Here is a 22,011-nt window from a genome sequence, read left to right on the forward strand (position 1 = left end):
ACAACACGATAATAATATTGTATTTCACCCCTCGGGGTAATTTTATCGGTTTCGCGAGGAAACATTTTATACCTGCAGAGTCAATTTGGGAACAGCTTAGATTAAATTTATTTATTTCATCAAAAAAAAATTACAGAATACATAATATATCATTAGTAAGTAAAATACCTATATGTAAGTTAGTAACAATGACATTGTTGAAAAACTAATGTTGCAATAATAGAACAGTTTCTAATAGAAGAAAAAGTAAAAATGTATATAAGACAGTTACATAGATATGGCATAATATACTATATTTTAAGTTTTGCATAACCCGCCTCGCTAGGCGAACCTGTGTTGAGGCAGATTTTTTAGTTAATTATTTCTCGCTTATATGGTCTCGTAGAAATCGTTGTGTTCACTGTACTTTTACGGTTGGAAAGTTTGGTCTATTATACCCTAGTCTTTATATACAAGTTAAAAAATAAAATATTACCAGATTGTATGTTAAAAAGTGTTAGTATTAATAGTACAGTCCATGGCTATCCTACGAGAAGCTGCTAAGATTTTAGGCTTCCTAAGACAAATTTTTGATCATGACATCAGAGCCACCTATCGGATCCAAAAGTATCCTATATTACAAGCTGGAACCAGCCATACAAATTCACAAAATTTAATTTTAATCGATCAGGCGGTTTCGGAGATAAGCGTGAACGAACACAGTGACACGTGATTTTGAAAGATACCAAGCCAGTGAAAATCCTTCTGTCAATTCTTGTAACAATCTAAGCATATTTATATAATTTTAATGACTATTTTAGTTCATCAAAATTGCTGGAATACCCAATTTAACGCTAGATAACTAATCGCTCGTCGAGGCGACGACGCGCTACTCGGCGAAAATCGAAATCAACTACTTCCCCCCGCTCCCCGACCTTGACTCTTTCATTACCTTCCTAATTTGAGTAAACAGTGCAGCACGTGACGCGATTGCAGCCACACGCATACTAGGACGTGTCCTATGACCATCTCGTAGTCCGCTGGATGAAACTTTAGTTATAAAAACAATTTTACTGTTAAGGTACATTCATATATTCTTATATTTATTGTTAATGTTGGCGAATCTTCTACAATAGAAGCTCCAGTTCTATCTACGTTAAACGTGCATTAAATTAGCTACCTGTGTCCATCCAAGGCCCAGAGGATGACCAAACACCGTTGCACCAGATGTAGAAAGGCTATTTGTGGTCCACATAATGTTGACATGTGTGGTCACTGTGTAGACTGATATTTTGATATTAATTTGTTCATTATTTACCTTACTATCTTAATTAAATATTTTTGATTTATTTATTGTGTTTTATTGCGTAGTTCACTCGACGAAAGTGTAATTACAATGAAACAATGAAAACAGTTTTGTTATCTTGGGTTACAACTTATAAAATGTAAGAATTTTAGTTGTCAATGCCTGTCAACATTTGTAAGCCTTTGTTAGAAATGAACAAATGAAAGTTTTGATTGAAAAATGATGCTTATATATTTAGTTTGTGTTAATGTTGTAATTAATGATCACTGAATTTTGCATTGGGAAAAATTTGACTATTATATCCAGGTAGTAAAAGTACAAATCACTTACTCATAAGTGCAAGTTGTTCCACGAGGCACGCCAAAAAAGTTCTCTGCTTATCCAACAACTTGTCCTTATAACCTTCTTCTTCCATTTGAAACACAATCGAATCCCCGCTATTAACTGAACTGGTAAACTTCTCATCCGTTTCCATGCACGGTTCCATTTTCAAATCTCTGCCGTCTTTCGTGGGCCGCTGACTGAAATCGTTATTGCGACTCAGCAATGAGTCTGACATCGGCGAAACGGACGAATATTCAGAAGTCGTAGCGTAATCTGCCGATTTTGCGTATATATTGTCCATGGAGAAGGGAGATTCGTTCGGCGTTAGCGAATAGTTTTCCAGAGACGCCGGGTTCGAGTCTCCGTTTTTGCTGGTCGTGTCGGTTTCCGGCGTGACTTTCACGTTCGGAATGAGTCGTAAATTTAAATTTTTGTTTTCGGCTTGTTCAACGCTGTCCGAGAACAGGACGAATAATACTTGGGAGTTGGGGTGGAGTTCGTATATTTGTCGCAAGTCCAGGAGATTCTGAAATACCAAAATATAAAATCACACTAAGCTGAAGGACTGTCGTCTGCAGAGTAAGGATTGTCATGATGATAGCCAACCAATAAGAATGTCAAAAGATATTTAAGACAGTTAAAAGATAGTTAAAAGATAGTTAAAAGATAGTTAAAAGATAGTTAATAGATAGTTAATAGATAGTTAAAAGATAGTTAAAAGATAGTTAACAGATAGTTAAAAGATAGTTAAATGATAGTCAAAAGGTAGTTAACTGTTTCAAGACTAACGGTATATATGTCCCGGTGAAGTTTCGTTGTGACTGAAGGGAACACTGTGCACAGTTTTTGTATTGAAACGTATGAAACCAGTCGTTCGTTTATAGTTATTTCTTTATATATAGTCAGGTAAAAATGCCTGCCTGGCTGTTGAAAGTAAGCGTGTATGACAGGATTGTTTGGGCTGCTAAGAAAATAGAGAAAATAATAGATACGAATGTTCATTTGTTGTGAAATTTGTTTTTGAATAAAGAATCGACATTATTACAATGTTACTTTGCCATTTTACAGAAAAATTTATACATAATGTTTGACTGAGACCGTAGGTCCCGTTAGTCTTGTAATTTTCCACTTTTTCTCACATGTCAGGATGAAGCGACACCTTCACAAAATTGCTTTACACCTTGCCACACATAAAATTTGTTATTATATTAATTTTTTATTATAACAAATAAAGATAATAATTAAACAATAAACGTTTTTTCTTCTGTTGGCACAGCCCATATATGTATATTCCAAGACTGAGGGGGTATTTCACTATGTCGGGCTAAATATCTGACTAGCTATCCGTTGGCTGGATTTAAAGATCAGAATAACTTCGTTATTCAACGGCGACCGTTTCACCATTGTTTCTAGCTTCCGGATAGATAACACTCGAAATAGTCTGGCAACATCGCAAAATGTTTGCAGTTATTCCATCTACTGCCACGGCTGTCATGTGTCACAGTCCGTACACCGCGAAGTGTGCATTTGTTTGGTTATGTTATGTTGATTATCAGGTCATTTTAGATAGATTCGTGTCGAATTAATACATTGTTTCTTATTTTGAACACAATCAAATAATTCAGGATGGATCATACAAGCATTCAAATTCATTCTACAAAATTCGACTCACTTCTCAGCTGTTAAACTCGGAATGTTTTGACGCCATCTTTGATTCGAGGAATAGCGCCTAACGTAAAGTTCGAGCACTGATTAGTCAAATCTAACTTTAACCCGAGCGTTAGCGTTATTCAGATATAGTGAAAACGAAAAAATGACTATTCCGCGGATTAGTGCTTGGTCAGAACATAATCAGAGATAGTGAAATACCCCCTAAAGGGACCAATAATTCCCATCGTTGATGACTGAAGAGACAATATGTCCCATCGCTGTAAAACATACTGAAAAACCGTTCAACTATCAGTTATTTCCTGAAATTACTTTTCTATATTTATTATCCTGGTTAACTTCGTTAAGACAAAAATTATCCTTCCAAACTCATTACACAAAAGTCGTCTTGAAACAGTTAGACAATAGTTACTATACAGTTAAATGATAGTTAAATGATACTTGAACTATAGTTAAACGATAGTTAAACAATAGTTTTAACGATAGTTAAACGATAGTAAACTATAGTTAAACAATAGTTAAACGATAGTTAGACAATAGTTGCTATATAGTTAAATGATAGTTGAACTATAGTTAAACGATAGATAAACGATAGTCAAACGATAGTCAAACGATAGTTAAACGATGGTTGAACGATAGTTAAATGTTTATTAAACGATAGTTAGACGATAGTTAGACGATAGTTAAATGATAGTTGAACTATAGTTAAACGATAGATAAACGATAGTCAAAAGACAGTTCAAAGATAGTTAAAAGCTAGATAAAAGATTGTTAAAAGACCGTTACAAGAAAGTTATAACTACACAACAAATACTAGTATTTATAATAGATAGTTAGAAGATAGATAGTTATACAATAGTTAAGATAAAGATGATTAAAAGGTAGTTAAAAGATTTGATAGATATTAATAACAACAATAAAAATTCCAAACCTCTTCACTGAGTCCGCTGTAGCTTTCAACAAGTTCGCTTTCAATTTTCAACTTCTCTTCAACTTTTTCTTTCTTTTTTCTTTCAGCCTTCATGGCTTTTGTCTCGCGTTTTGTCTTGAAAAAATTCCCAACGCTTTCAGAGTTATCCCCGCAAACCTCCTTGCCTCTCTTGCCTTGTGCGAAAAAGTTCGCCGATGCGATATCACAGTCCTCCACTCCAGCGTTCAATTCGTCTTTTCTTATAACGAAATCTTTGAACCGACTCAAAAAGCTTTTAGATCCATGCAGAATTGGGTTTGAATCAGAACGGTTACGTTTTTCTGGTGTCGGTTTTAAATTTGAAAAATGATCTATTTTAATTTTTGTTTTTCTCTTGTCCAACGAGCCTATAGGCCCTAATTCATCTATCGCATATACGATTATGGGATAGACATTCTCTAGAAGCGCTCCCCGCTTAGCGTAAAAAGTCTCGTAATCTTTAATTGTGGATTCGTGGGTAAAGTCGTAGGGGGTCTTATTGTCTAGCGAGAGTTCTCCCAAGTCGGGCGGTACGAGGATTTGCACGCTGTTTTCTAGAAATGGATTGCAAAGTTCGATATCCATAACTGTCGAGAGATCCATTGTGTCAATTCGTTTGAGGTCCTGAAAATAAGACATTGAATATAAATAACACCAGAAGTAGATCGAGGAAGAGGAGCATAGACTGCCTGGAAGAGGATTGGAGCAAGACGGGAAGGACTGAGGCGAATGGTGAAGGACCGCAGCCAGTGGAGAAAATTTAACTAACTAACTAACCCTCACACCGTTTCTCCATAGAGGTAGGCAGAGAGGACGGACTGCCGAACAAGTCGGTCTTGGCACACACTCCTTGCCTCATTCACATTCATACATCGTCTCCTACATACTCTTCTGTTATTCAGACCCTTGACATGCCTTTTTTCGTTCATTCGCTCTACATGCCCAAACCATTTAAGTGCCCCTTTCTTAATCTTACTCATTACACTTACATTCATTCGCCTTGCATTCTGTGAGAATCTCCACATTTCTCACATGATCATACAAGGTTTTACCACACACACGCCTCGGGGATCTCATTTCTACAGCTTTCAAGTCAGTCTACTTTCATCCTTCCTCTGCCAGTTGAATGCTTCGCTGCCATACATCAGGGTAGGTACCAGTACTACATTGTGGACTATTAGCTTTGCTTCTATATATGTACAATTTTTTGCTAGCGTCAACCGCATATAGTTCTCCATTGATGGAGTTTCCTGCATTCACCCTTTTTTGAATATCTCTAAAAAAGAAAGACTATCATTTCCAGGTCACGAATATCCTGACAATTTTTGAAAATCTCCTACTACCACCAAAAGTAAGCGGAAAATGTTGCTTGAGTCGTGATACAGGACTTAACAAGTCGAGGAATTGAACTCACAATGCCTGGGTGGGACCCAAACATGATGCCAACTCAGCCACTGACTGGTCAAGTTACTTATTATAATAATACAAAAAATGATAATTTACGAAATTCAAAAATCGCCCCTTGTTAAGGTATGTTCGGGCATATAACCAATTGTTATTTTTCAAGAGTTTATTTATTCCCTACCTTCCCGTCCTGGTGTTACCTTGTCACTGGGAGACGGGAAGAACCTCAGTACAATTTCTGCGCCTCCTCTGATAACAGGTGCAATTCCGGGTTAATTGCAATACGCCGTGGATTTTTTTTACGTGCTGGCAGAAAGAGGGAACATTGAAGACACCAGGACCAAGATAGGAATTTCTGTAGGATTATTCTGGTGGCATTCTCTCATAGTTCCATCAAAGAAACTCGCGGCCAGAAATATTTCCAGTATATTCCAAGAGCTATCCAAAAGCGGTACATACTTCAAGTGAAGAGAATAATCAGCAATTTGATGTGCTCATTGTAAAAACTAAAAGCATTGATGCTGAGTGTATTAGTAGAAGGAATCGCTCAAACCTTGTGTGGTATATGATCCCAATTGGAATCCAAGGCCAAATTTGGTTCAACAACTTCAAAGTCCATTCCGAGGCTCAGTCGGATCTGTCTCCTTGGACCGTGCTTCAGTCTCAACTGAAACAAAAAAACATGCTCCAGTCATAACTTTATAATAACAGATTAGCAGAGGATGGAAACTACAGGGTTTTCCAATAAGAGATGTTATTTTGATATTCAAATAAAAATGCCATATTTTAATATAAATGATCGAATGTTTATTTCATTATAAAGAGGAAAGTATGCCGTTAATAGTGAAAAATAACATCAGTCAAATGACCACCACGACCACGACTACAGGACCATATCCTTTTCATGAAATTTTCCATAACCAAATCGCAAAGTGGCTGCCTTATATCCTCGATAGCCTCACGAATTCCATCTTTGAGGTATTGAATCGACGCTGGGCTGTTGGCGTAGACCTTCTCTTTCACGTGGCCCCAAAGGAAGAAGTCGCAAGGTGTTAAATCACAAGATCTCGGTGGCCAATTGTGATCACCTCTTCAAGAGATAACACGGTCCGGAAACTTTTCCCGTAAAAGATCAATGGTTTCGTTGCTTGTGTGGCACATAGCGCCGTCTTGTTGAAAGTAAACGTTGTCTAGATCAATACCATCCAATTCCGGCCATAAAAAATCATTAATCATCTCTCGATAGCTCTTTGAATATCAAAATAACACCTCTTATTGCAAACCCTATACCAACAGCTTAGAAAGTCATCAAAAACAAGGGTTTAAATGTCCTCACTGCCTCTGACAATGTCATCTTTGGGGATGCTACAAGTGAATGTGAATAGATGCCGGTAGGTCGTTCCACATGGGAGCTGACAAAAACGATTCATAACAACAACCGTTCCGATCATGTCTGTTGAGTCTTGCGTACGTACACAGGTGTATAGGGGATCAAAGCTGCTAACTCCTCCGAACAGACTCCATTAAAATACCTGCAGAACAGGCTTAACATGTCTAGTGTGTCTGTGCATTAGAGATGGCAATCAGTCCGTTAACAACAGACGGATTGCCCTCCTTTACACAGAATCAAACAGGTTTATCAAATATTTTGGGGCTCCAGATCAGAGATCATTCTAGATAAAACAATTAACAAAGGTAGACTCACCCATCTCCAGCCCTTTGTGGGTGGCAGCGCGGGGTTCCTGGTGGGAAGGAGGCTCTCTCCAAGGAGGTAGTTGACCAGCCTGGCCCGCGCGGGGCCCAGGGTCACGATAGAAGCGGGCCGGAGCGCCCCCTCGCGGGATATCCTCACGGCCTCCGCTATGGCCGATTCTAAAGGAAAGGGAAGATTGTTTTCAATAAGATGATATTGATTCAATACTTGCTCATATAAACCATTACCTATTCAGTAACTTTTACAATAATTCGACTCCATATCTCAGTATGTTGCAGAGATATGGCATTAAGTATTCCTAGGGTGTCACCGACTTCTTTTTTATTTATATTAAATGGCAAAAATTAATAGCGCCAAATTGAAACATTTACCGGTCAAGTAAGGCCTATGGACTATACAATATCGGATCGACAGGCTCAACTTCCAACGATTTTATATCGATATGACTAGCACGGTTGCGCTGTCGATAGTCGAACCAATATTGACACAAAATAAATAAGAAATCGTTACACGATGGCAACACTAGCGGATCTGAATGGATTGATATTCCTAAACTTCAAACAGCTACATGTCAACACTTGACAATGTCGAATTGAAATACTAACTTTAAAATATATTTGCAGTACGCATGTACTTTTTGACATTAAAAAGGGAGTCAATTAGTTAATGAGGTGTTTAGTCAGAACTAGTGATGTATGAACAACTTTAGTTTCTTCAAGCTGGAACGGAATCAATTGATTGTGTCTTAGATGAATTAATTAAGTCTATGGTTATGTATACGATTTCTTTCAATTCTAAGAGATTGGTTAGTTCACCTACATTCAGTAATAAGACAGATATTTTGCATAATGAACAATATTATTTTAACCTTGGAGGCCGTGTTAAAATCGACAGCGACGACGTGCTCTCAAATATCGTCGACTGACCATAGATGACGGTTATAGTCAATATCATATTGACGAAGTGTTTTATCGACCGACTGTGCGGGATACCCTGAAGTCATTAGAGAAAGAAGAATAATAAATTGAGGGTGCGTTGAATTACATTGCAAGCAACCAAAATCGTTAAGTGATTTGGCGATATATCATTGCCAATGCCAAGATCAAGCTGTCTATAACACTAAGAAAAAAAATCTCTTATTAGCATTTAAAATTCGCTCACTGGCGCCACTCAGAGGATAAAGTTGCTTGGCGCTGTCTCTTGCAACGTTCTTCTTAGTATTTCAAACGTGTACGCGGGTAGGCCTCATGAAAGCCCGTAAACTTAAGAAGCTGTTGCGAGAGTCAACCCGGCACCCGTTTAAATGTTTGAAATAAGAGAGCATTGTCTCTTTATGGTGAGGAAAGGCTACTTTAATTTCTATTGTTTTATATCTTGTTTATATCCTGTATACTTATCTATGTAAAAAAAAAATTTCAAATATTAAATAATAAAAAAATATCAGGAAGAATGTTGCAAGAAGCAGTGCCAAGCAACATTATTCCATGTTTTGTTTTTGTCGATTATTTCCTGAATTAGATAAGATATTTAGTATTTTCATTCAGATTGTGTTTATACATAATTAATTTACAGTAGCATGTTTATAACTTGATAAAATAGTTATTCTGTGAACAGTAGACCTCGTATCCAAAAAAGTATGTTTCTAATTTTTTTTTTATTTAATAAATCAAAACCAAAATTCCCCTCAAATCATACTATTTGTACGTAGGTAGGATTTAATTATAAATATTATATATTTTATGCAAAAAAATATTATTTATTTTAAATAAGAAACTATACAATTTGTCAATGACAATTGTTTTTTTAACCCTTCAGTACTTTCATCACATTTGTTCAGTTTGCAATGTTTTCTGTGTATTTAAAATGCTCTGTATTCATCTTATATTTTAATTTTCCGTAAAAACAAATACTGTTTTAGAAACTAGATAAAATTATCTTTCCGGTGTATTCATTTAAAATAAACATAACTATTTCTAAATAATAAAATTTTATTATCAAACGTGAAAAATGTTGTCAAAAACGCTAACCACATTTTTACTTAATTTTTTACTCCAATCGTAGAAAAATTGAGAGAACTCCATATTTGGGAAAATGAAGAAAAGTGTACCTTCACTTTTATCTCGTTCATATAATAAAAAATAAGAAGTTTGTTACGATAGTGGCGCGAAATATGAATTATTAATTTTAGCTATTTCTATTATTTCTGGCTTTCACCCTTCAAGGGTTGTTCTTGGCCATCATTTAAAATTATGGAGAAATGAAAGGTGAATTTTACAAAGTAAAAAAAATTACAAAATTAAAATATTGTATTTGGAACGAAGAAAAAATATATATTATGGAGGATAAATAGAGTATACGTAGTGAGATAATTTGTGAGATTTTCAAGTGAGACTAGGGGAATCAGTTTTTTTGTTAACGATTTCCCTAAAATATTTTTTTATATAGGTAGTTCAATATTTGTTTTTTATCATAAATGCTTCTAATTTCTTCTGGTAATTTATTAAAGAAATGTTTTCCTTGGTGGGTATAATAATGGTGCTGGGCAAAAGAAGTGTGTAGTTTAGGGCATGCAAATATATATTTAAGTCTGGTTCGATTTTCAGCTATGAATGAGTATTTATCTTTTTCTTTAATAATTTGAATACTTGAATTTGTCATAAATAAGTGTTTAAATTTAGGAATTTTGAATTCTTCGAATACGCGTTCAGTGGAGAAGTCTGGAAGTTTTTTTAGTATTATTTTTATTTTGACTTTTTGAACAATTTCTATGTATTTCCGCATGAGAGAAAAAAAGATAAAAATACTTTTATAAAATATGGACGCCCGGTCATATATGACCCTCAAGCGCAGGAGGGGTTAAACTTTCTTCATGCAGGTGGGTACCGTAATTTTGAAAAAATGCAAATAAGATAGTTGTTCCGTAACGCCAATTGCTTTTGACAGGCCGTGTACTAACCAATCGTATCGTCAGAATTTGAACTGTATAGTTTAAATTTCGCACATGTCAGCTGGATCCACGGAGGCCGTGGGCCGAGCAGTTGCACAAAAACGGTTCGTCCTGTCAACTCTCGATCGCCGATTGTCTAATCGGAATAATCATAAGACGTATTTTTATCGCAATTTAATCTAAAATAACGAGTGCTAACAACCACGCTAAACGTCCCAGTGCTGACAGATGATGCTCACTATGCAGATTTCACCATCTCCTCCCGGTAAGTTGATTGTGGATTAACGTTATGTATTGTGTTTTTGCATCGCCTGTCACAAGCCATATAATTCATTTATACTTTATCTGTGTGGAATAGCCCTTTAAAGTGCGGCTATTCCAACCCCTGTTCGTTCTTAGAACATTTTTGGTGCCGAAACTAGGGAACTTTAAGATTATAATCTATCTATGCCAAAACGGATAGTGCTGTGGAATGTTTCTTAAATATTGAATAATAATCAATTCGAACAGTAATTAGGTAGGTACCTAGCGCTTGAGTATTTACGACCTACCGCGCATATAATTATAATAGATTAAATTATTATCATTTATTTTGTTTCGTTTTTGGGTACGTTTCCAATCGTGTTTATTCAACATGGCCCCAGCCATTCAAACATTGCGCCGGAAACGGACATTATCGAATAATAGGTTAGTCAAGACACATGAAATAGCAAAAAGCGCTTTGCACGATGCAACTAAGTGCAACTTACTGTTAGCGCATTATACTACTCTGGAAAAGATAGTTCTTGAATTTGAAACGTCTCACGCGGAAATATTAGCTTTAGATGACACAAACGAAATTGATGAGGATAAAATTCGCGAAACCTTTGACGAGATGTATTATCAAATTGTCGAAATTTACCAGGAGTTAACCAGTCAGCCTCTCGATTGTAAAACCGCGAATGCGTGCACAAACGTTAAATTACCAAAAATAAACATTCCAATATTTTCTGGAAATATCAAGCAATGGCCCGAATTTTACGACATGTTTAACGCTCTGATTCATGAAAACAAATCTTTATCCAACATCGAACGCATGCAGTATTTGTTCTCATGTTTATCTGGAGAAGCTTTAGGGTTAATTCGGACATTTCCAGTACAAGGAGCTCACTACGTTGAAGCATATCAAAGATTAATCGCGCGCTATCGTAACGCGCGTGAACTCGCATTTACGTGTTGGCGGGAAATGCTAAATTTAAATTTTCCGTCTACCGATCCTTTTGAATTTCGTCGCGTGTTCGATGTATTTAATGAGGATTTAACAATTTTAAAAGAATTGGATCTCCCAATAGATAATTGGGACTTCGTGCTTTGTTATTTAATTCTGTCGAAATTAGATTCACCTACAAGATGCGCATTCGAACAACTGCAGTCTCCTACCGACCTGCCTTCATATTTGAAACTCAAAGAGTTTCTTTATAACAAATGCGAAGCTCTTGTACGAGACTTACATTTTTCGACTCGCGATAGCAGTACTATTGACAAACCTCTTGCACGGAACTTTAATCAGGCTGCCAAAAAACGCACTTCAGCGCTTCTTTGCGATCTTAAGAAAGGACAGCCTAAAACAAATAGGTCCTCGAACTCCACCACTTACCTGAAATGCTCCTGTTGCGGGGAAGACCACTCCATTTCCAAGTGCAAGGTATTTGCCCTCAAGTCAGTTCAGGATCGCCTACAGTTTGTTCAATCACACCGTTGGTGTTTCAATTGTCTTCATTCTTCTCATTATCTTAAAGATTGTAAATCTTTGTTTACATGTCAAAAATGTCAGCAAAAACATCATACTTTGCTCCATCGAGACGAAAACGCTTCTTTGGAAGATCAGTATCAACACTCCACGACGTCTACTGACCAGGAGCCTTCTTCCGACTCTAAAATTCAGGTCCTGACCAACTTAGGAGACAAGTCCATAGTACTATTGTCAACCGCCAATGTTGGCATTCGCGATTCGTCCGGCCGTTTCCAAACCTTTCGCGCATTGATCGATTCGGGCAGTCAAGCTCACTTCATCACCGATCGTGCTGCGGAGCTTGTAGGCATCCCTCGTCAAGCCAGTTCTCAGAGAGTTAGCGGCTTAGGCCAATCTTCCGCAACCACGTCAGGAATCATTCAATTAGAGATCGGTGTTAAGGGACGGGTTCTCTTCAACATCAAGGCACTTACGCTGCCTAGTATCTGTGGCAACATGCCAACTGTTCGTCTAGATAAGTCATCGTGGCATCAGTTGAGAGACTTGCCTCTTGCCGATCCTGACTGTCACAAACCGGGACCGATTGATCTTCTTTTGGGTGCTGAGGTTTTCTCTTCTCTTCTGAGACCTGGTAATTTGAATGGTGGTCCACGTCAGCCATCAGCTTTCAATTCTGCATTTGGTTGGCTTCTTCTAGGTTCAGTTGGTTCGAACACTGCTCATGAAACGAATTCTTTCATCGTTACTAACGAAGACCGGCTCCACGAAGAGGTCCAGCCACTGTGGGAGTTAGACACCATTCCCCAGTCTTCACACCTCACTCCTGAGGAACAACTTTGTGAACAAATGTACTACACTGACCACTCACGGGACACTTCGGGAAGATACATCGTATCCTTGCCTTTCCGAGAAAGGGGAAGGGATATCTCTTTTCCAGGGTCGCGTGAGATCGCTTTACGTAGATTCCATTCCCTCGAGCGCAAACTCATAGCAAATCCAACCTTACGTGAACAATATTCTGCTTTCATGACTGATTATTTACACAGTGGTCCCATGACTCGTGTTCCTGGAAAAGATTTGCACAAGGGAAAGTATCACATACCTCATCATTGCAATCTTCGTCCAAGCAGCGCTAGCACTAAGTTAAGAGTGGTTTTCGACGCCTCAGCGACGGATGTGAACGGATCCTCGTTAAATGATACCTTGCTTATCGGTCCAAAGCTTCAAAAGAATCTGCTGGAGCTTTTGCTAAAATTCCGTATACCATCGGTAGTGTTTACTGTTGATGTACGACAAATGTATCGCCAAATATTGGTTCAAGAACCAGATCGTGCTTTCCAAAGAATATTTTGGCGTTTTCATTCGTCGGAACCCATCCAAGAGTACCAACTAAACACTGTAACCTATGGAGTATCCTCCGCCCCATTTTTAGCCTGTCGTACTGTCAAACAGTTGACCAAATATGAAGGTTATGATTTACTGCTAGCGCGTCGTGTGCTAACTTCGGATATTTACATAGATGACATCGTCACCGGTTGTAACAGCTTGGAACAAGCTCAACAAACGAAAACCGAAGTTATCGAGCTGTTCAAACGAGGTCAATTCGAATTGCGGAAGTGGGCTAGTAACAAACCAGAATTACTCGCCGATCTGCCTCCGGAATACTGCCTCAATGACTTGGTGTCCATGGATGTTGATAACTCTCACATTCTCAAGGTATTGGGATTAAAGTGGGAGCCACTATATGATACATTTTCATTCGAAGTCTTATGCCTCTATCGCGAGTTTACTAAACGCACTATCCTCAGTGAAGTCGCTCGGGTTTTTGACCCTCTCGTTTTTCTATGCCCTTTGACGTTTGTCGCCAAATCCCTAGTACCAAAGTTGTGGGTTCTAAAGGTTGGGTGGGATGACACCCCCTCTGTTGACATTGTTCGTCAATGGGATCGTTATACTAAACAATTACCGCTCTTGAAGTCGTTCAAAATCCCTCGATGGGTGTCATTCCCTCACATGGAGTCGTGTCAACTTCATGGCTTCTCAGATAGTTCGGAACTTGGATATGGCGCGGTAGTTTACTTGCGAATCATGGATGTTGACGATAAAGTCCAAATATATTTGGTTTGCGCCAAGTCTCGAGTCGCCCCCACAAAAAAGATTTCATTGCCTCGCCTTGAACTGAGTGCGGCAGTTCTTCTAGCAGATCTATTAAAATTCGTCAAAGATTTATACGTACCATTGCTTCCGATCTCCAATACCTTTGCTTGGTCGGATTCAACCATCGTGCTCGCCTGGTTACGTTCTCTTTCGTGTCGCTGGAAGACTTTCGTGGCTAACCGTGTCAGTCACATTCAAGATGCTCTCGAAGGGACTTCCTGGCATCACGTGTCATCTGGAGATAATCCAGCGGATGTCGCTTCTTGTGGTCAATCCCCAGCCGATCTGATCGATCACACGTTATGGTGGGCGGGGCCTTCGTGGCGGATCCAGTCATTCGATTCTTGGCCGTCTTTCGATGGCAATGTCGACGAAATTGAACTTCACTCTGAGGAACGAGTTCGATCGTTATTTGTCCAACAGGACGAAAATCTGGTGGACCTATTACTAATTAAATTTTCTTCGATTCAGAAGATCCAACGCATTCTCGGTTACTGTCTTAGATTCATCTACAACCTACAGAATAAAGAATCTCGTCGTTTGTATCTTCCATTAAACCGTGCCGAAATTCACACTCCACTTTTGACAGTAGTTAAACGCACTCAACATGTACATTTTAATGATGATATCACGCGCTTGAAAGAGGGCAACCTTATGTCGAAACAAATGCGGAAGCTTAATCCCTTCATTGACGACCACGGTGTGCTCAGGGTGGGTGGCAGGTTATCTCGATCTGGGCTCGAATTCGAGTATAAACCTCCTGCCCTACTTCCTCGCGAATCTAAGCTTACTTCTCTTGTGATAGACGCTCTACATCGCTCTACATTAACCAAATTATGTTCATTGCCTAGTCAATGTGACTAATCATCTTCGCTTCCGCGGCGCATTCTTTCTTATCATTTTCATTATTATTATTAATATATTTTTTTTTCTTTTTCTTCTCTCTTTTCACTATTTCTTCGTTCACGCAACGTTCCACAGCATTGCCCGTTTTGTTTCTAAATTTTCTTTAAAATACACGTTGTTGTATTTTGGTGGGCGGAATGTTCCGTAACGCCAATTGCTTTTGACAGGCCGTGTACTAACCAATCGTATCGTCAGAATTTGAACTGTATAGTTTAAATTTCGCACATGTCAGCTGGATCCACGGAGGCCGTGGGCCGAGCAGTTGCACAAAAACGGTTCGTCCTGTCAACTCTCGATCGCCGATTGTCTAATCGGAATAATCATAAGACGTATTTTTATCGCAATTTAATCTAAAATAACGAGTGCTAACAACCACGCTAAACGTCCCAGTGCTGACAGATGATGCTCACTATGCAGATTTCACCATCTCCTCCCGGTAAGTTGATTGTGGATTAACGTTATGTATTGTGTTTTTGCATCGCCTGTCACAAGCCATATAATTCATTTATACTTTATCTGTGTGGAATAGCCCTTTAAAGTGCGGCTATTCCAACCCCTGTTCGTTCTTAGAACAATAGTCTAAATACACGATTTCACATTTAAACGAACCTACAAACAAATTGACAAAATGCAAAACGGTTGAGTTAAAACAGGACTTTGCTACGTTAAGTCGACAAATTTAATGTTTTTTTAAATGACAACATTAGTTTATCATTAAAAAAATAATAATATTTGACAAGTCAAAATATTTCACCAACAAATGTAGATATAATATGTCTCGACGCCATCTAGTGGAAAATTTAGCACTAACAAAGCCTTTCCTACAAAAATAAAGTTGGTTGTTTACAGGTTAACAAAATATAATAAGCAGCAATTGTTGATTGAAGTACTAGTACATATTGAATTATTTGACATGTTGGAAATAAGCCGACATAGCTCAGTGGTCCAGAGTACCTGGGTAAACCAAATTTAAAAATTGAATGTAGTCAAAATATTGAAGGAAGACTATTTTAATAGCAAAAAACCGGTTTTTGTCACTCGTCATTATTGAAGACAGTTGGTTGTAATTTTTTTTATTGTGTACTTACCGAGAGGAAAGAGATTCATGTGAGACACCTCCTTGAGGCATTTCTGTGTCTCCCCGAGTATTTTGTGGAGTTGCCTCCGGTGGGAGTGAAACCTCCTCAACTCCTGGGCCAGCCCACCGCCCTCCGAGCGTACACCACGTCGCGCCATGTTGCCTTAGAAACCTGGAACAGAAAGAAAAATGAAATTTTTTAGTGACCCCACACAAGATCGCTCATGTCTGTACACTGTAAAGATAGGGGAACTATATAGCGACCCAGTTGGACAGGTTAAGGTAGGGGCTGTTGGAAGGGATCCATTAACCTCTCAGGCCTCTGGCATATTGACCAATATATTTCTTAAAGATGCTGTTAGATTGGAGAATTCAAGTATTATGCCCCTTAAGTTCTTTGTCAGTGCTTATTCCGGTCATTTCTTCTTGTCACATGTTTTCCGATTCTTCAACGTTCCATTTCCATAATCAAAATGTCCTCAAACTTAGTTTTGAAGTCTGTGTGAAGAGCATTTAAATGTTGAACGTCATTATTACCCTGGACGTTTTTCAAAAACAATTTGGGGAACTAGGAAAATTCGCGGCTTCCAATGTGCAATGTTTTGCTTGAATATATTAATTCTAACGAGAAAAGGAACGTAGACTCTATTTATATACCTCAATTAACAACTTTACGAAATATAAAAATGCAAATATCGAATAAGTAATTTCTCAGTCTATTATATTTGTGTTAGGTCTATTGTGTCATTTACGGAACTCCTAAATGTTGACTCGAGGTAAATGGGGGTCTGCTCGTATGTACCCCCATTTGAATCTCGTGGACCCCCAGCATGCCGATATCGACCCCTGGGGGTCCATATAGACCACTTTGGGAACCTCTGCTCTAAATAATAGTGAAAAAAACCCTGTCAAAATCCGTTGCGTAGTTTAGAAGAACTAAGCGCACAAACAGATAGACACGGATAACGACTTTCTTTTATACTATTTAGACATAATAATATTTGAATACAGTTGCTAGTTATTAGTTTTCGGATACATTCAGAAATATTCCATTTATATGGATTTTATTGAGAAGCGGAAATACACACAAATTTTCCGACTTTCTGACGGCATCTTTAAGAAATGTAACGGTCAATATGCCAGAGGCCTGAAATTGTGCGCAAGTAAATTTTATTGATTAATTTGTGGTATTTAACAATTTATTAATTTAGACTACATATAGCCCTGGTCTAAGACCACCGTTCACAATTGAAACATTGCTTGAAATGTCTTTAGCCATGTTTGTGTGATGAGATCTGAATAGCCAGGTACATCCCCACCTTTCTCTTCCCCTCCCCGCTATCTTCAGCCTCACAATATACCCCAATTTGGAACGCCATAGTCTCACTGGCTACAGATGGTTGGGAGCAATTACAACTCTTGTGCGGTATTCAAATAAAAAATAAAAACTTATTATAAAGTTTAACTTCACATAGGTTTGTAAATTTGTAGGTACAAGGTTTAGAAGCCCTGACGTAACCTACAGATATTAAATAAAAATATTTTGTTTATAAACACATTGCTAATGAAGTTATCATAAATAGTAAACAAATTCGAACTTTGCTATGAGGCCCCCAGGGTACAAGGGAAAACACAATTCAATATTACAAATCAATACTTTATATTTAGCTAGCCGATATCTGCAGTCTCTCGTGTCTAGGATGAACGGAATATGCATGAAGAATGAATTAATGATGAATGTAAGTAAGTCTAAAGTAATGGTGTTTGAAAGAGAGAGTACGAAAAGAGTGTGCAATATTGCTGTGAATGAGGAATACTTGGAGCAGGTGGATGAGTTTGTGTATTTAGTAAGCATGTTTACGAGAGATGGGAAGGCTGACAGAGATATTGAAAGAAGGGTAAATGCAGGTAACTCCATTAATGGAGGACGAAGAAGAGAAGCGGAGCTAGCAGTCCACGATGGAGTGCTGGTACCTACCCTGATGTATGGATGGTTTGGGCATGTAGAGTGAATGAGCGAAGAAAGTAGTGTAAGGAGAATATATAATGCGAATGTGAATGGTAGCAGAAGTCGGGGACGCCCGAGGAAGACATGGCACGACCAAGTGAATCAGATACTTGAGTCGGGTCATGTCAAGAATCAGAATAATAGAAGAGTATGTATGAGACGATGTATGAATGTGAATGAGGCAAGGAGTGTGTGTCAAGACCGAGTTGTTTGGCGGTCTGTCCTCTCTGCCTACCCCTGCGGAGAAACGGCGTGATGGTTAGTTAGTTTATAGTTAGTTAGCTAGCCGAAGTCCTCAGCATTGCTCGAGATTTACAGAGCTTTTAGAAATCCGATGTAGACAGTAATTTTCCTCTTATTATAAACGTCAAGTGTGCAAGATTTCATCAATCTCATAGATTTGTATTAAAAATAATGCCAGCCCGCGACACTGCCCGCCGCCAGACTTCTTCATTTTTATTTTTTTCTACATTTACCCCACACCTGATGAAAAAAATTTCCCACGGGGCTTATGTCTTCACCTTTGGGGATGCTGTGTGGAGGGTCTTTTATAAGGAATGGAAGGAGAGAAGGAGGAAGTTCTGGGAAGGAAAAAGGTACGAGGAGTTGTAACGGGATAAATCAAGTACCCCGTTTTTTTATTATTTGGTATGGACGCCTTACATCTGGCGACACTGTTGAACAGCTGTTCGGAGTTGGCTGACGGAATGACACGGTAGACGATTGAGTATTCTGGTGGCGGTGTTTGCAGTCAGACATACGGGAAAAGGACCTCGAACAACACAAATTGGTGAGATTCTTCCATCATGCATTGATTCCTTTAAATTAATTTTAAATATTGGTTTACTATAATTTATAAATTTTGTTTCATCCTTATTAGATGGAACTGGCGCCCAAATGAATAATCTCGTAATGATGTGCAATATTAGAATCATTGTTTGATTATCCACAATTTTTAACCTATCATTAAATCACCATGACTGGTTTCTTTCAATATAAATATTATACCAACCCACTAATTTTTCCTAGAGGTTGAGGTTAGTCACGCTTTGGGATTATTTCTATTTATTGATTTTGAGTCTCATGCTAACGATTATAATTGTACAATAAATTTTGAGTCTCATGCTAACGATTATAATTGTACAATAAATTTTGAGTCTCATGCTAACGATTATAATTGTACGATTATTATTTAAGATTTACATCCTTATTTTTTACACTTTAAGTAGTATTAAATATAAGGTTACAGGGTGGGTAGGAATCTAGGGATCAGTATGTACACAAATATATGCCTATCGCTGCAGCGCAAGGCGATAGATCGAGACCAGTTGGAGAGGTCAAATGGTCTCCCCATACCACCAGCCTCTCCCGATCTGGCACACCACGCGGTTGGTGGGCAGGCGCATCCTAAACACACCTCACCCGATGTACCCGGGCACACCCTACTAAATCACCAAAAGGAGCCAAAATAAATGGTTCCCGGGGCAGCGGTACTCAAACCCCCCTCCCAAATTACCCAAGCCTTCATAATATATATATAGATAGATAAAAAAAATTATATCAAATAAAGCATTTTTTTAACCTTTAAGTACCTGCCGATTAAAATCATGTACTACCCGTAGAGGGGTCACTAGGTCCCCCCATATATCGTGGAGCGATCATGTATTTTAATATTACTTTTGCCCATTTCAGTAAAACTCAAGATATTAGTTACCATTTTTTATACCTACCATTTTAACTGTACATTATACATTTTCACAAAGCAGTCAATCATTAATTAATGCAAAATGGTAGAAAAGAAAGTACGAAATCGAGCGTGACTCAATATTACTGGCTGACGTGTACCTGGCATTGCTGAGAGTTATCCTTAAGAGATATTAAAAGACTTTATTTTATACTATTTAGAGATTGTAGCCCTTTCCAGCAAAATATAACAGGATATATAGTTTTTTTAATGAAGATTGATTACCGAGTAGTTTTCAAGAATTACTAACATTTATAGAGTTTGTGATTCAGTGGCGTTTATTGAAATATATTTAAAGCAGTTTTGTATAATACAACAACACAAGTATAATGTATTATAATTTGTCACATAATTTAATCTACCTCACTAGGTGTAACCCGTTCTGCGGTATTTGCATTAACATTTTATTATTTTCATTAAATTTATTGATCTTCCTTACTTGTTATGCTAATTTGGTCAGTGTTATAGCAACTAATCTACAACTTCACTTTGGGTATGATAAAAGTAGAAAATTAAAAGTGAGTGAATTAAATGTGTGATTACAATAAATAAAAACAACACGGGTAAAAAATATATTGATGTGTTATATTATATCTAATGATTTTAAATAATTAATTGAATGGCTAACTATGCAACTAATTTGAATATAATCAGAAAAAAATTAGAGTGTAAATATTTGAATACCTTTCATGTATAACATGTTTCTAGTTGGAGATCTAGTCTATTGTATATGATGGGACCAAATAAAGTAAGGGATCACTGTCTGAAGGAATAAAACTTGATATTGCACAAAATTCTTGTTTGGGGTATGTGCGTTACCCCCCTCCGGAGCGGGAAGGTTAAAGAGGTACTTAACCTATCCAACTAATTTTGTTCAACCTTGGAGATTGCCTGGCAGTTTTGAGTAACGTTCATAAAGACTAAAAGTAATTGGCCGCCAGTAAATAACATTACGCAATACAGAAAGTTGAGTCATAAATTTACTTATTTGCATCTGGTTTCAGTGCAAACAGGATCGAATTGGGGTAGGTTTTTTTATGTATATTTTTTGGAATAACTTTATTGAGTAAAATATTTGATTATTGAAGACAATATTAGCGATTTCCAAATGAAAATCTGAAACAGAAAAATCAGAAAAGGATACGGTCACATATAGGCCTCGAACCCAGGACCCTTGCCTTGCCGGGGCACTGCTCTACCACTGAGCTAATGGGACCCTATCCCCTTCGGTCACATTTAACTGTATCATACTTCGAATAAGAACTACCAGCATTGTCTTCATTTTTTCACCGCACATTTTTGTGCCAGTGTAGAAGTGTAGAAGGAATCGTACAGCACAAATAGCATTAATTCATCTCTGACTGACTGTATGATGTCATTCTTCTAGCTTTGTTATCACGGTTGTGATATTGTCGGGGAATCCTAATGTACCAACATATAGCACCAACATTTATCAATGCATATTTATAGCAACGGACATTCAACAATACCTTTGGGTCGAAGCCACAATGAAGCTGTAACGTAACCACATTATGAATCACTAAATGACAAGCTATTATGTATGTCGTTAGCAATTTCACCTACAAATTCTGTTAGCCAATTAAAATCTCTCTTCCCTCGTGGGGCCCTCAGGGAACCAAGGGGGAGTGAACTCTTTCACCGTGGGGCTTTCGGGGAACCAAGGAGGAGTGGAGAGGAGAGATAAGACCCTCTCCCCTCGTGGAACCTTCAGGGAACCAAGGAGGAGTGGAGAAGAGAGATGAGGCCACCTCCGTGAACTCTTCCCTTGTGGGGCCTTCAGGGAACCAATGGGGATTGAAGAGGAGAGATGAGACCTGGGAAGAAACATTGTGGAACCAGAAGACATGGCCACATATCCAATGACACTCCCAGAGTGGAAGATACTACCAGTATCGCCCTGGTGTAAGACCACCATTCAGAATTGAAACGTTGCTCCAAATGGCTTTAGCCGTGTTTAGTGACTAGATCTGAATAGCCAGGTACTTCCCCACCTTCCTCTTTCCCTTCCCCACTTACCTTCAGCCTCACAATATCCCCCAATTGGGGATGCCATAGTCTCACTGGCTCCAGACGG

At 38.1% G+C, this 22,011-nt stretch overlaps 1 protein-coding gene across 1 annotated transcript in view; it reads right to left on the bottom strand.

Annotated features, from left to right (window-relative positions):
• LOC149409824 (uncharacterized) overlaps window positions 1-14,305 on the bottom strand; it is a 51,428-nt gene extending 37,123 nt beyond the window's left edge. Inside the window, exons 1-5 of the mRNA XM_089649083.1 lie at window positions 14,260-14,305; window positions 7,336-7,502; window positions 6,184-6,297; window positions 4,209-4,850; window positions 1,616-2,135 (exon numbers count right to left, since the gene is read on the bottom strand). Coding sequence (XP_089505209.1) covers window positions 1,616-2,135; window positions 4,209-4,850; window positions 6,184-6,297; window positions 7,336-7,502; window positions 14,260-14,305 — 1,489 coding nt within the window. The remainder of the gene's footprint in view (window positions 1-1,615; window positions 2,136-4,208; window positions 4,851-6,183; window positions 6,298-7,335; window positions 7,503-14,259) is intronic.
• Window positions 14,306-22,011: the final 7,706 nt, after the last annotated feature.

The sequence above is a fragment of the Hesperophylax consimilis genome, chromosome 29, assembly GCF_061612785.1.
Source record: "Hesperophylax consimilis isolate HC1 chromosome 29, BYU_Hcon_1.0, whole genome shotgun sequence".
Lineage (NCBI taxonomy): Eukaryota > Metazoa > Arthropoda > Insecta > Trichoptera > Limnephilidae > Hesperophylax > Hesperophylax consimilis.